The sequence below is a fragment of the Talpa europaea genome (genome assembly GCF_964194135.1).
Source record: "Talpa europaea genome assembly, chromosome: 15".
In the NCBI taxonomy this organism is placed as follows: Eukaryota; Metazoa; Chordata; class Mammalia; order Eulipotyphla; family Talpidae; genus Talpa; species Talpa europaea.
In genome coordinates, this window is record NC_140083.1 from 28,877,844 (window position 1) to 28,893,233 (window position 15,390).

The following is a 15,390-nucleotide window of genomic DNA, read 5'->3' on the forward strand; positions in this document are numbered from 1 at the left end:
CCTTGCCTCCATAGCACTGCGCATGGGTCTCCACCTACTGTAAGGTTTCCTAAATAGATGTCTAAGAAACATAAGAAAATAGGACCCTGTTGTTTTTCTCTGTACATTTTCAATATTTGTGGAACATCTGATAATTAAATGATATTAAATAACAATCCTGTTTAAATAAATGTGACAGCATTCAGCCATCTACAAGATTCTAGTTTTAGTCAAAGAGATGGATATGCTTCCATGTACACTATGATAGTTCCATACAGCCTGAACATTTAATTGCTTAAGACACTTACAGATAAAGAGCAACACCAACTGGGAGAACATTTTTGCACCCAACACTAATGATAAAGGACTGATCACAAAAATCTGCAAAGAGCTGATGAGTCTCAACAACAACAAAGAAAATAATCCAGTCAAAAAATGGGCAGAAGAGCTTAAAAGAAACTTCTCTGAAGAGGAAATGCAAATGGCCAACAGGCATATGAAAAAATGTTCAACATCACTTGTCATCAGGGAAATGCAAATCAAAACTACCATGAGATACCATCTTACACCAGTGAGAATGGCACATATTAAAAAAACTAGCAACAACAAATGTTGGCGAGGGTGTGGAGAAAAAGGAACTCTTCTGCACTGTTGGTGGGAGTGCAAACTGGTCCAACCACTGTGGAAAGCTGTGTGGAGATTTCTGGACCTACTAAACATAGAGCTTCCATATGACCCAGCAATTCCACTCCTAGGTATTTACCCAAAGGACACAGAAACATCAATTCCAAAGAACACCTGCACCCCTATGTTTATAGCAGCACTGTTTACAATAGCTAAGCTTTGGAAACAGCCCAAATGCCCAAAAATAGATGACTGGATCAAGAAGATGTGGTACATATATACCATGGAATATTACTCAGCATTCAAAAAAGATAAACACATGCAATTTGCTGCAACATGGATGGCGCTGGAAGGGATCATGCTCAGCGAAATAAGCCAAAAAGAAAAAGAAAAATACCGGATGGTCTCACTCATAGCAGGAATCTAGAAAACTTAAATAAGGGACCAGGAAAATGAATAACTATAAGAAAGTGAAAATCAAAATCAACAAAAAACTATGAACCAGAGACACTTTTAGGGGGGCGGGGGCGGGAGGGGAGGGATTGGGGTCAGAATGGGGGGCTGCAATTGTATGGGGAATATAACAATAAAATTTATAAAAAAAAAAAAATTAAAAAAAAAAAAAGAATAAATAATGAACAAAGAATGAAGAGAGAAGACTATTTTCTTCTAGAGACTTCTAGAAATTTTGGTAACACTGTTTGTACCATCTGGGAATTTATAAGCTTCTCAAAGGGGATAAACATTGTATAATTTAGTTGGCACCATAAGCTTTTTTGATTGGAGGTTTGTAAATAGGAATTTAAAAGAGTAAAATGTATTTAACTATGAAAAACTCATTTCTGTCACTGTCTTTATTGCTCACTGTCTCTAGTAAAATAGCGTTGTTATTGATAAGGCAATTTCACCGCTTCTTCTATTTTTGAATGCCAAATTGGTTTCCAGTTGAAAATTAAGAGCCTGATGCAAATTAGATGTCAAAAAAAAGCAATAGCTTTTAGAGATTTTCTCAAATCATATGCCACAGTCACAATGATAAAGAACTTTGAGTACATGGGAACGCACTTAATAGACATTGAACTAAGTAAGCTGACTTTTTAAAAAATAAAAATTGCTCTTTGCACAAAAATCTGCAAAGAGCTGATGAGACTCAACAACAACAAAGAAAATAATCCAGTCAAAAAATGGACAGAGGAACTAAAAAGAAACTTCTCTGAAGAGGAAATGCGAATGGCCAACAGGCATATGAAAAAATGTTCAACATCACTTGCAATCAGGGAAATGCAAATCAAAACTACCATGAGATACCATCTTACACCAGTGAGAATGGCACATATTAAAAAAACTAGCAACAACAAATGGACCTACTAAACATAGAGCTTCCACAGGATCCAGCAATTCCACTCCTAGGTATTTACCCAAAGAACACAGAAACATCAATTCCAAAAAACACCTGCACCCCTATGTTTATAGCAGCACTATTTACAATAGCTAAGCTTTGGAAACAGCCTAAATGCCCAAAAATAGATGACTGGATCAAGAAGATGTGGTACATATATACCATGGAATATTACTCAGCATTCAAAAAAGATAAACACATGCAATTTGCAGCAACATGGATGGCGCTGGAAGGGATCATGCTCAGCGAAATAAGCCAAAAAGAAAAAGAAAAATACCGGATGGTCTCACTCATAGCAGGAATCTAGAAAACTTAAATAAGGGACCAGGAAAATGAATAACTATAAGAAAGTGAAAATCAAAATCAACAAAAACTATGAACCAGAGACACTTTTTGGGGGGCGGGGGGCGGGAGGGGAGGGATTGGGGTCAGAATGGGGGGATTGCAATTGTATGGGGAATATAAAAATAAAATTTATTAATTAAAAAAAAAATAAATAAAGAGCAACAGTTCTCTTAGGATATTATGGCTTACCTTACTTGACTTGTGGTCCACATTAAAAATGGCAATTGCATCCTCTGCTTTTTTCCTCCCAGATTTGGTTATTACATACTCAGCAAGTTTATTTGCTAAATAGGTCTTTCCAGTACCACTAGGTCCTGAGAGTATAATTCTGTGATGCTCCATCAACAAGTTAAAGTACCTTTGGGTAATTGGTTTAGGAATCAGTGTATCAAAAACAAAACTGTCCAAACTGTTTTCTTCTACCCCTGAAGGAAGAAACAATGGGAATAACAAATCTTATTCTTCTATAGACACTAGAATTTAAAATATGGTGTCAACTAACAATAGAGTTTTGCTCATCATGGGAAGAGAGTCCTGGAAAAAAACAATTGTCTTGATATTTCTTTTTTTTTTTTTAAGATTTATTTATTTATTTATACAAGCACTGGGTATAGTCAGAAGCACGGGAGGGTGACAGAATTCACCAGAGCCACATCGGGGAATAGAACAGGCAGACTGACGAAACACACTGCTGAGGGGAGGAGCAGGTGCGGCAGGAGAGGTCTGTCGTGCCATGTGGGACCCTCGCCTGTGGCTGGGGATCAAACCGGCGCTGCAGAGGCTGTGGGCAGCTTCACAGCCCAGCGCTCAACCCTGTGCCACCAGGGGAGGCCCTGTCTTGATATTTCTATCCCACAATCATGTGTTGCCATTTTAAAGTTGAAGAAACATCAGCAATAAGGCAGAGTGCATATGAAAATAAAAGCAAGCAGTTTCCTCTGTTCAGACTTTCCTCCCCTCTCTACTTCACAGTTTCCACTTACATTTCCAAGGGAGAAATGGAAGTATTGCTATAAATTCTATCATAAAATCTCCCTTCCTTTTGAAGATCATAGTATCGTTAAGAATAAATTTAAAGATTAAAACATAAAATAAATATGTGTGTTTTACCTTTTCCTTAGTCTTTTCTCCACTTTTCCTTTTCTCTTTCCTACACATCTCAGCCACACAACCACAAGTTTTTGAACAACACAAATTGCAAATCTGGCAAGATTTTGCAATAGTATCTCCTTTAATAACCCAATGACTTTAATCATACAGTCAAATATTGACAGACCCCTCTTAATCCACGGTTTATATGGATGTGTCCTGATTCTTTGCCATATGTAAATGAGGAATTATAGGGACATGTATGCTTTAGTTATTCCATTTGCTTGTAATTAATCATATTATCCACAGCAAAGAAACAAAATTTCTCATCCCTGATTCGTAACTTCTATTTTCTATCCCCAGTGTACACATATTTTAAAATCAGTGATTGAGTGATAAGTATATTACTTTGGATATGAAGAAAAAATTATGGATCCTCCCTAAATGAAAGATGATAATGGAGAAAATGTAGAAATAGGAAATTCCCTAAACCACATTCCTTCCTATGAGTCTTGAAGAAGCTTCAAAATGATATACCAAGTTTACATGCCAGGACCCACAATATTTAATTTACTTGAATTTTAGTGTTTTAGTAGGATCTTGGTGTTTTACATCTGGCTCATTTCATACTAAAACTAAGTGGATGACATAGCTTGGAATATGAAAATCTGAAGGTAAACCAAAAAAGAAGAAATGGTTAAAAAATACAATTATGCTTTTCTTTATATCTCAATCCTTACCTTTCAGGTTCACAGTGATGATGTTATTATCTCCAACAAGATATCCACAAGGCAGCAGTTCAGGCACTTCTAGGCTATGGGATCTAATTAAATCTCCTATACAGTAGCTAGCAATGCAGTCAGAGCTCAGTCCAAGACTAGTAGAAGTATCAATTCGGAATACATATTCCTAAAATGGTAAACAAATAAAAGGGGGCCACAGAACACAGGTTGAGCTCATCTACAACAAATACAAAACTCATGATATGTGCAAAACCAACTGTCAAGAATTTTAGATATTGGTAATCTAAGAAATATTAATATCAAACAGCACAAAGAAAGAAAACTTTCCTTAATATTTTAAATGGAGGAGGGGGGAAGTAGGTGTTTCTCTGTTATTAAAACTATGGGAAATATCTAAAATACAATACATTTGAAAATTAATATCAGGAGTCTATGCATATCTTACCTTGAAGAGACGTCTAATTACACCATCTAAGACATCCCACTTGGTTTTTCCACTAACACCAATGGATCCTATCAAATATGCCTGAGACTTCTGATCCTAAATAAAAACAAAATAAAACAAGGTAAAACCCAACTTGGTATCTTGTTCTATTGTTACCTTTTCTACTAAATATATGTAGGTAGTGGTGTTCAAAACTAAAATATTTATTAAGCCTATGGTTTTATAACCACAGATAGTGAATTATGTAAACATACTCTTATAAATAAACCAACTAAACAAACAAGCCAAGCAAATAACAGCAAAAGCAAAACACAAATAAGTAAGATTAGGTAAAGTGGTGTGGTCAAGGAAAACTGATTTAAGACCTGGTCCAAAAGGAAAGTGCTGGGGGTGACTAATTTTTTTTTCCAAATTTTAATGAATTAATTTTATTTTGTATTTACTTGAGGTTAATATTTGGATACCTCAATATTCTGTCTTAATGCTGTGAATGTATTCCTGAAGAGAGGCAACTTGGTGGGAAGGAAATGATGACAGAGATGAAATGGAAATGCATCATGTGAGTCCTAGAACTTCCTTTTATGTGATCTTATCTATAAGTTCAAAGCTCAGTATTTTCATTGATTAACTTAGATTAGCTCTAAAACCCAATTCAGTTTAAAAACTAAGTTATTGATGACATAGAGTATAGTATTTGTGTATTTACAAAACAGGTCCAATTCACTACTCAAAAGAACTTGCCAGAGAATCCTATAGAAATCATTTTACCAAGCAAAGACTCAGTTTATACTACAAATAACACTATTAAATTCATATTTTTCATAGAATGAGATTTTGAGAAATTTATATATATAAAGTCAACAATTCAAGTTTTTTTTTGCTGCTTTTTTAAAAAGATTTATTTATTTATTTATTCATTCATTCATTTATTTATTTATTTATTTATACAGGCACAGGACAGTCGGAAGTGCGGGGGGCGGGGGGCGGTTGAGAGAATTCGCCAGAGCAGGGAGCAGAACAGGCAGAGTGACAAAGTACACTGCTGAGGGGAGCAGTGGGTGTGGCAGGAGAGGTCTGCGTGCCATGTGGGACCCTCACTGGCGACTGGGGATCGAACAGGCGCTGCAGAGGCTGCTGCAGGCAGTTTCGCAGCCCAGCGCTCAACCACTGCACTACCGGGCAGGCCTAACTGAAGCTTTGTTTACAACAACTGGCAATGGTTAATGAAGTAGTGATCATGAAGCCAGCAGAAGTAATTAGACAGTTGATATAATCTTGGTTCTAGTTAACAATCTTAAGAGGTGGTAGAATAATGACTGAGTATAATGTTAGAAGACATGGATTCTATGAAACACAACATAGCCTTATGTAAGTCCCTATTTAAGACATATGACTTGAGGTATGACTCAGAACCTCAATTTCTTCATCTATAACTTGTAACTCTGTAAATGTAAATGATTATCGTCATTATTTGGATATAATCAGCCACAAGCCAATAACTTTTTCAAAAAAAGTTTAGCAAATTCACAGCAAAACCATTGCTATTTTTACTGCTATTATCAATTGAACATTCCCATGGATTCATGTGTTAAAATCATAATCCCCAATGTGATGGTATTTGGAAGTGCTACCTTTAGGAGGTATTCATAGTTAAATAGGTCATTAGAGTGGGGTTATTATCACAGAATTAGTGGGATCATAAATAGGAGGAGAGAAAAAAAAAGTGTCTCTCATGGACACACACAGAGAAAAAGGTCAAGTAAGGACATAATGGAAGTAGCTAAGTGCAAACTAAGGAGAGACCTCTCCAGGAATCAAATCAGCCAACGCCTTATCTTGGATTTCATCAATAAAGTAAATGTTTGTTGTTTAAGCCACCCAAACTATGATTTTTGATAGGGCAAACCAATAAACTAAGAGAACTGCTTTCAGTATCTTTTAGAAAGAAATATTTTGGAAAAGGACAGTCTTATAGGACATTTTGAAAAAGAAAACTTTTTTTTTTCCAGTTTTCTAAGCAGCTGCTTTTAAATTAGAGATAGTTTAAGCTTCACTAAGAATATTAAAGGCTCTCACAAAAAGGCCCACTTGAGGAAATCAGGCACAAATCTGCAGCTCAAGCAGAAATTCATACATTGGAATTCTTGGACTATTTCTTCAGTGTGAAATTTCACAAGTGCTTATTTCCTTTTTCAAACTGAAATACTTCAATTATTTTAGGACCATAAAATGATTATGTTTTTCTGTTTGATAGAAAAATACTAGATATGTGCAAATTTGTATTCTTGGCCATTAAACTAAACATTTTGCTTAAAATAACATTTTTTTTTTGATTTAAGAAGTGTTGATAAATTGCCCATTTCAAGAAATATTTGATTCCAGAAAAACTGAGATAGATTCTTTAATGGTTATATGCTTAAAAAATGATCTACACGAGCAACATTAAGGACATATATTCATATACAGTTTCTTTGTATAAAGATCTTAGTGAAAGCTCCAGCCATGCTACTACACATCATAAATTACCTGTATTATGCAGGTGACACTGAACGAATGCATCAGAGGAGATGTTTATATCAGAGAAAGCAATACTTTTTTTAAATTATTCTTTCTTGTTTTTTTTCTCATTTTATTTTTTTATTTTTTTAAATAAATTTTATTTTTATATTCCCCATACAATTGCAATCCCCTTATTTTGACCCCAATCCCTCCCCTCCCCGCCCCACACCCCCCATAGAGTGTCTCTGGTTCATAGTTTTTTGTTGATTTTGATTTTCACTCTCTTATAGTTATTCATTTTCCTGGTCCCTTATTTAAGTTTTCTAGATTCCTGCTATGAGTGAGACCATCCAGTATTTTTCTTTTTCTTTCTGGCTTATTTCACTGAGCATGATCCCTTCCAGCGCCATCCATGTTGCTGCAAATTGCATGTGTTTATCTTTTTTGAATGCTGAGTAATATTTCATGGTGTATATGTACCACATCTTCTTGATCCAGTCATCTATTTTTGGGCATTTGGGCTGTTTCCAAAGCTTAGCTATTGTAAACAGTGCTGCTATAAACATAGGGGTGCAGGTGCTCTTTGGAATTGATGAGAAAGCAATATTTTTTAAAGTTTTAAAAACAAGAGTGGCTGACAGCCAATATTATATCCAGTGGATGAACATCGCATATCAACACATATTTCCACCCATATGATGACATCATTTCTTTCAAGTCCCCATTTTCATACTTCTATAACAGATTAAACTAATGTCAAGACAAATCCTGCTGATATATACTTTTCAAAATAGATGTCCAAATATAAAATGCATTCAATTCATGATCATTATTATTTTCTTAGTAATAAAGAAATCAAGTTGAAATACCTTTGCTTGACCGTAGCCCTTGCTTATGGAGACTATAATTTTCACACTGCGGCCATCCTTATGCCCAGTAGCATCAGCAGCATCATCTAGCAAAATATCTACCAAAATTTAAAAGGGACAGACAGACATACACACAATAGAGTCACATTAGCTCAGATTTGTTTATTGTCATTATTTTCTCCCTCATAGCTTTATATCTTTCAATGGCAATACTTAGCCTTTCTGCTTCCCATCCTAGCTAACTGGTCTGAAAATCCTAGCTTTCAAGAAGATGAATTCCTGAAATTGGGTTAAAATTTCAATCTAAGAAGTTATTTCTGCTTCCAAAGATTTTCACCCAAGTGTACAGAGGGTCATTGCCTTTAGAAGAGGAAATGAGGAGTTTCTTTTTCTATTATCCACAGGTCTGAGTACTACCTGAGTAATATTCAGCTACCTTTATAACTGTGGAAAACTAGAAAGCAATATGATTTTTCTATCCAGTCTAAAATATCCAAGCTTGACATCCATGTAATTTATGAATGCAAAGGTGCTGAGATCAACTGTCAACTGAAATTATTTTCAAGCATTTGGCATATCCAGCTATATTACTACTTATCTCATATGTACATAATTATTAGGTACTGTTTTTGAATTTTGACCATGGCATTATACTTTCCTACAGAAGTATGTTAGCTATTATTCTCCAATAATCTTTATGCTTACAATTTAAAAATAAAAATAGTATTTCTAGTAATCAATTACAAGTTATGACAAAACTAGTCAGCCTTTAAAGCATGAAACTGAAATATGATACAAGATTAATTTTCAAGATAGAAGACCAATGTCCAATTTATAAAATTTTAAGGCACTCTGTCCCAGATATATACTTCCTTTGACAATGATGTGATCACAGAATCATGTTTACATGAAGACAGTGTTCTACTGATAAAGGAAACAGATATGCTGAAAAGCACATGTGCCTGATGACAAGAGGACTCAGCTGCTCTAACTATAAATTTATAGAGACAAGGGCTGTAACTGTTCTTCATAGAAACAGCATTTTAATCAAATACCTTCTGAAAATGAAATTATTTCTATTACTTTAATAGTAAAATGTGCAATTGCAAAAGAAGGAGTAAAAAGTATGTCTTAAGATTATACCAATTAAAAAAAAATAAGTTAGAGGAATTCCTTTAGTTATTCATGAACTTTTGTGATTTCAGGTAAAATTGAGAGTGTCTATTCTGTTTCCTTGGAAAATATCACTGGAGTTTTGATAGAAATTGCACTGAATCTGTGTATCACTTTGATAGAATGGTCATTTTGACTATAGTAATTGTCTCCCTTCATAAAGATGGCATATCTTCCCATGTCTTTGTGCTTTTTCTACCTCTTAATAGTGTATTATAGTTTTTATAAAAACACCTTTGGTTTCCAATTATGAATTTTTAAACATGAGTGAAGGCAATTAAAATTTTATCCTTGTAATGTTATTTAATTTATTAGTTCAGATATAGTACCACTATTTTAGAAAGTTAAGGAAATAAAATGATATAGAACTAACACTAAATGATGACATGAATTAAAAGGCATATTTTTGACAAAGAGGTTGCTCTCCCAAAAATCTTGCCCCAAATTCTCAATTAGGTTATCAGTGTGTTCAGTCTAATGAACACAGAAATTATAAAGTAGATTTTTTTTTTAATTTTACATGTATCCTTATGAGTTTCTTTTCATTTTTATTTGGCTGTTCTTTCTAAGCTACCTTCAGTACCATGCCTGTCTTCTTCAAACCTTATCATAGTTCCAAGAGATAAAACAAAATCATGTAATAGGCAATGAAATCCTGCCATGAAGCCCTTGTCTTTCCTTAGAAGCTAAGTCCTGGAAACAGACAGGAAGCTGTTGATGTGATCGTAATTCACATCCTTGGCAAGTTCAACACTGATAAGGCTGCTTATAGGATATTGCTTAGGACTCTCGTATTCTATAATTTTAAATGTTTGTTCATTCTCTATTGGCATTTTTTAGTATGGACGATAACACTTTACATATAATTTAAACATTCAAGTTATTACCATATTTTCATATAATCTATTTTATTTTATCAAATGATCCAACTGATTAGTATTCACATCGTTTATTTCTTGACTACTAGTATTAATTTTACCTGATGATGATTTCCAAAATTTGTATTCTCCCCTAACTGGTGCCAATGTTACAAATACCAATTTCCTGATTTTTCAGGGAGTTCCTACTTGTCGTTTAGTTCCAACATGCCTTTTATAAGAAAAGGACATATTTACATTTGAGTCATTTATTTTACATTATGAAAGGTGATATAATAGTGGAATTTTTAAAACTCTGACTTCAGAAGGAAGAATGCAATTATTAAGAATGTCATCAATATTAACACGCTGTATCATTTCTCTTCTTCATTTTCACCTTTGTCTTCGTTTATATTTTAGAGTAATTGAAGGCAAGCATTGAAATTTGTTAGTTCTATAATAGAATCTAAACTCACCCAGGAACATGTATATTATTGGGTTCAAGCGTCATCTGGTGGCTGTGCTTTGCAATTACCAACAGAGCCTCATGTAAAGTCCAAAATTAAATGTACATATATATAAAATGATTCAAAGCACTAAGAGTAGTTACATTTTATAATTGATAGCTCATTAGATAGTAATATAATATTGTATCACATGATTCTATTTGCAATTGAATCACAACTGTACCCTTATTCTAACTTAAAAACCACTGAATATAATAGAATCCAGTGTTTATTCATTGAAAAGAGACTTGCAGACTGGATGACATAGTGACATTGTGTTCTTTCTCGGCAATATCATGTAGGATCATCTAGTAATAGCTCCTTATGTGCTTTAAACAGACTTTGTATTTTTTAAACACTATAAAACATCATGTATTTATTTGTAGTAGTAACACAAGGTTACTAATAATTACCACTGAGATTACTATTTCATCATGTTTGTAATCATTGAGGAAGTATTTCTCAAGCACACATAATTTTTACTAAGCAACATGAAAACTGTATATCCTACATCTCACTTTTTTCATGAGAATGTTCTTTGAAAATTGTAAGTAGAATAAATTTTTAAGAGAACAACATGACTAATTCTGAGAATCACATGGTTAACATTTTAAGGATAGCTGGATGAGAGTTGGTTAAGTTTCTCTAAGTTTCAGGTGCCCCCCTCCTGCCCTGTTAAGTATTAGGGAGGGTGTAATGCAAAATCACCTGAGGTAACAGACTCAGTGATGTTTAAATTGTTTAGAGAAAGTCCTAATGATTGCCTGGAGGACGAGGAGGAAGTGCTACTTGCAGACTCTGATGGCGGCCGAGCAGGCTTAGCTGTGTTACCAGTTTCTGCCTTCAGTCGGTCATTTTCAGCCTTCAGTATTTCTATTTCATTCTGTTGTGAAAGTGGAAAACATAAAAAAAATTGACTGAGAAAAATAGCACCACTCCTTTATCAGAGCTAGTTTATTAAACAAAGCATGTAATGATATGTCAGCAACAAATATACATTATAAAAATAGGATTTCCTTCTCAAGAAGGAAAATTAACCTTTCCTTTGTCTCTCACATATATCTATTCATAGACATACTAAACAGTAGCATTTTTTTTATCATTCTTTTTTGAATATCTCATATATATGAGGAGTTTTTCAAGACTTGGTGTCATTTGAATGAAGAATAATATAAAGTATTTATAACATTTCTTATTTAAAAAGCATTATTAAAATCTTATAGCCAACAAAGCCATTTGTAATATTCTGAATTCACAGAGAATTGAAAGACAGAGCAAAACCAAACAATATAATAAGGTGATTTAAAATTACTTCAAAATCCCAGCTACCATCTGAAAAAAGTTTTTGTTCCTTGAAAATAGGCACCAAGCTCATAAAAACAACAAAAGCCTTGTGATGAATATACACAGTGGCAGATGACTCTGCTTAGCAATGAGATTTTTGTATTTCAGTCCTCTGTAGCAGCAAGTGATTACCGGTTTACAATAACAAAAAAAGAACTTAGTCTGAGCACAGACTGGTTTTGAATGAAGCTTTTAGATGCTTCCCAAAAATACAAAAGCTTCACTTTTACAGATGGTACATCACTTTTACTTTGCTATTTAGAAATTTTGTGTTAAATTTCTGTAGTTCACCCATTCCTTTTGTTTTTCAATAAAAAATACATAAAGGTATTTGAAAGTCAGATTTCAAAAGAACAGAACAAAAATCAACATAAAGGTAAATCATGGAGAAGTGAAGATGCAAGGTGGTTGTAGTTTCTCTAAAAACTTGACTCTCGATGGAATCCAATCACTAATACAAGTGTCTTGAATGGCACTTGACTGCAACTGGCCAGTTGGCACTCCTACTTCCCACCCTGAATTTGACAAAATCCTCCATTCGGAAGTAAGAAATGAGTTGCAAGCACTGAATAAATAGAATACGCGTCTACAGTAGGTTTGAAAGTGAGATTTGTTCTTATAATAACCAAGAGAAGAAAATAAGCTGCATTTTTAATCTCTTTTGTCTGTTCTTTGATGGTGCTTCAGCACTGACCTGCATCCGATTCATGGCTTCCCGGATCTGGTCAAGGTGATGAGCAGAGCTGAGGGCCTCTAGTCGAATATCTGTTAATTTTAATTCCTTTTCTCTGAGCTCGCTCTTCAGTTGCAGAATTATCTCTGCCTCAGCCTCTGTGCATTCACAGATCCTGAAGAAGGAAACATACACAAAGTCAGTGGTTGGGGGAAGCCAGAGGATTAGGAGAAAGCAATGCTTCTTTTAAAGGCTGTACTGCAATATTATTCAGCAGGTACAGAAGTTATTTGTTGCTGGCAAAACCTAGGGAAAAGGAGGAAGAGTTGTACAAACAGTCAAAACATTCCCAGGTTTGAAAATGAAAATATAGCTGTTTTTTCTTTTAATATTTTTGTTCTATTTACTGAAGTTTCAAAACAATCTATGATTACTGAAAATAAAGTACCACTCAAAATTCCCTTGTTGCTGATATTTATGGGGCTGAAGAGTCACAGCTTTTTACATCTCATTCTACATCTCTCCATTATTCAAGATACTTAAATCTCTATTTGCAATATATGAAATATTCTTTTTAAAGCAATACTCTATCAAATCCTTAAAATACTGATTTTTTCCTTTGTAAATTTGTCCAAAGAATAACCTCATTTGCCATCACACTGTCTTCGTTACCACGAAAATTCAATATAAATATTGCAGGACATAAATCAGAGAGATTAGTTTTGGACATTTAAATAATGAAGGAATGTTATATAATCCTCCTGGTAGGCTCAGATGATTTAGGAGAGCACAGCTAATGAAGTAAATCACACATTTCAACCCATACAAGCAGGCTAGTCAGGGGTTGCTTGCAGGTCATATACAATATATCTTTATTGTTGTTCTGTGGACAGCTTTGTAGGAAATAAGTCAAAATAATTTGTTTTATATTAACAAATACCTTTTCAATTTAAATGTGAAGACTATCACAAAATAATAGTGCTATGTTCCTCCTTCCTATATTAGTGAAAAAATCCTATAGGCTGGACAAGTGTCTTGAATGATGCCTGGTCTCTTGAATTCCTCTTAGCATCCCTCCATATGAAAGATCTATGCTAGCCATGGTCATCGGCAACAGGAAATTTGATTGAAGTAGTACATGAACAAAGAGAATCATCTTATCAGAACACATGTTTCTACCTTCTAAATGTTTTATTCCTTCTTGTAAACATCAAATCCTGGGCTCTAGTTAGATTTTTTTTTTTTAAAGATTACTAGATTCTTTTTTTTTTTAAGATTTATTTATTTATTTATACAAGAACTGGGGTACAGGCCAGATGAGCAGGAGGGTGAGAGGATTCACCAGAGACAGAGCAGGGAACAGAACAGGCAGACTGATGAAATCCACTGCTGAGGGGAGCAGCAGGCAAGACAGGAGAGGTCTGCCACGACATGTTGGACCCTCACTGGCCGGCTGCGATCGAACCGGCGCTGCAGATGTTGTGGACCACTTCACAGTGCTGCGCTCAACCACCTGCACCACCAGGGGAAGCACCTCTAGTTGGATTTTTAATGTGATTAAGGAAAATGGATTTGGTTGGTTTTACTTCGAAACCAGAAAAACTAGGAGATAATTTTTGTTGAAACGCATGCGAGTGATTTTAGAAAGAGCAAAAGCAAACACTGCTTAGGTTAGGACCTGGAACTCTGCAGTTTTCATGCATCACACTCCATTTTACCGGGATCTATGCTTGTAGATCACAGGGCCATTTTGCCGTTTCTTTGGTGGCCAGACAAGGGGTGACCTGCATTTAATGCACAGATAGACAGATACAAGGACAAATGCAAGTAAAAAGAAGTGAGAATGATGATTTAGAAAAGTCTAGGTGAGATCAAGAAACATTCAAATGCTAAAACTATATGAAACTCAAAAGAGAAACAAATGCCCTCTGCCATTTGAGATCTGAAATGACTGTGTCAGAGATTGCAGCTGTGAATTTCCAATCTAATTACAGAGGGACCACAATGGAGACTTGGCCTAAAGTTGTTTTTTTAAAAAAAGTTCCACTTTCTATAAAGGGAGTGACTTACGCTGAGGCAGATTGTGAGGGCTTCATGGATGCTGACCCACAGTCACCAGTGTTGTGGGGCAGCTTGGGGGAAGCTGGAAGGGATGAGTCAGTAAGTTCTTCAATGTCCGAATGGGAGGAAGGAGGCTTGGTGGACTTTTTCTTCCCAAAGGCTTGTTTGAATGAGCTTCTCAGCTGAAAGAAGGACAGAAATTACCTCTCCAAACTATTTGAACTCGGAGAGTTTCATTTCGGGGACGTTAGTTTGCAGGCGCCATCCTAGCCACTGCCTGGGGTCAGTATATATAAGCAGAGTATTAACAGCTGCAGCACAGTATCTCTAAAACAATAATACTGTGTTTTGTGGTTTTGTTTTATTCTTGTATTAATCCAGCACAGCACAAACATGGAAGGCTTTTAAATAGTGCAGGGTCAAGGGCATGGCTGTCAGAGCACTCATTTAAAACTAAGTACCTTGAAGGGATCTCCACTCCCAATGCCTCTCTCTCTTCAAGGCAATTTGTTTTAAATGGCCACTTTAGCGCTACAATCAAGTCATGTCCTGCTGATAGTATAAACTTAAAAAGCAAAATGAAATCAAATTCACCTAACACTTCATTAATTGTGATTTTTCTATTCAAATTTTCAATTCCCAGACTATTCAAAACCAGAATCGGCATCCCCTACAGCTCTATTCAGAAAGTGATTTTACTTCTTCTCTTTAAAGTTTGAGATTAAAATGAAAAGACACAAAAGAAAAGAGACATACAAGGTAATCTGTTTTTAAAAGGTATAAA

The 15,390-nt window shown here is 35.0% G+C and overlaps 1 protein-coding gene across 3 annotated transcripts in view; it reads right to left on the reverse strand.

Annotated features, from left to right (window-relative positions):
* Positions 1-15,390, reverse strand: part of NAV3 (neuron navigator 3) — a gene marked incomplete at both ends in the record, with an annotated part of 285,289 nt that overhangs the window by 16,208 nt on the left and 253,691 nt on the right. For 2 of the 3 annotated variants that reach the window (XM_084254829.1, XM_084254828.1), the window contains 7 exons: positions 2,537-2,772; positions 4,177-4,345; positions 4,625-4,720; positions 7,993-8,090; positions 11,237-11,411; positions 12,567-12,720; positions 14,616-14,788. In XM_084254829.1, the coding sequence (XP_084110955.1) occupies positions 2,537-2,772; positions 4,177-4,345; positions 4,625-4,720; positions 7,993-8,090; positions 11,237-11,411; positions 12,567-12,720; positions 14,616-14,788 (1,101 nt within the window). Of the gene's footprint in view, positions 1-2,536; positions 2,773-4,176; positions 4,346-4,624; positions 4,721-7,992; positions 8,091-11,236; positions 11,412-12,566; positions 12,721-14,263; positions 14,330-14,615; positions 14,789-15,390 lie in introns of all 3 variants that reach the window. The other variant, XM_084254827.1, reaches the window with a different exon arrangement.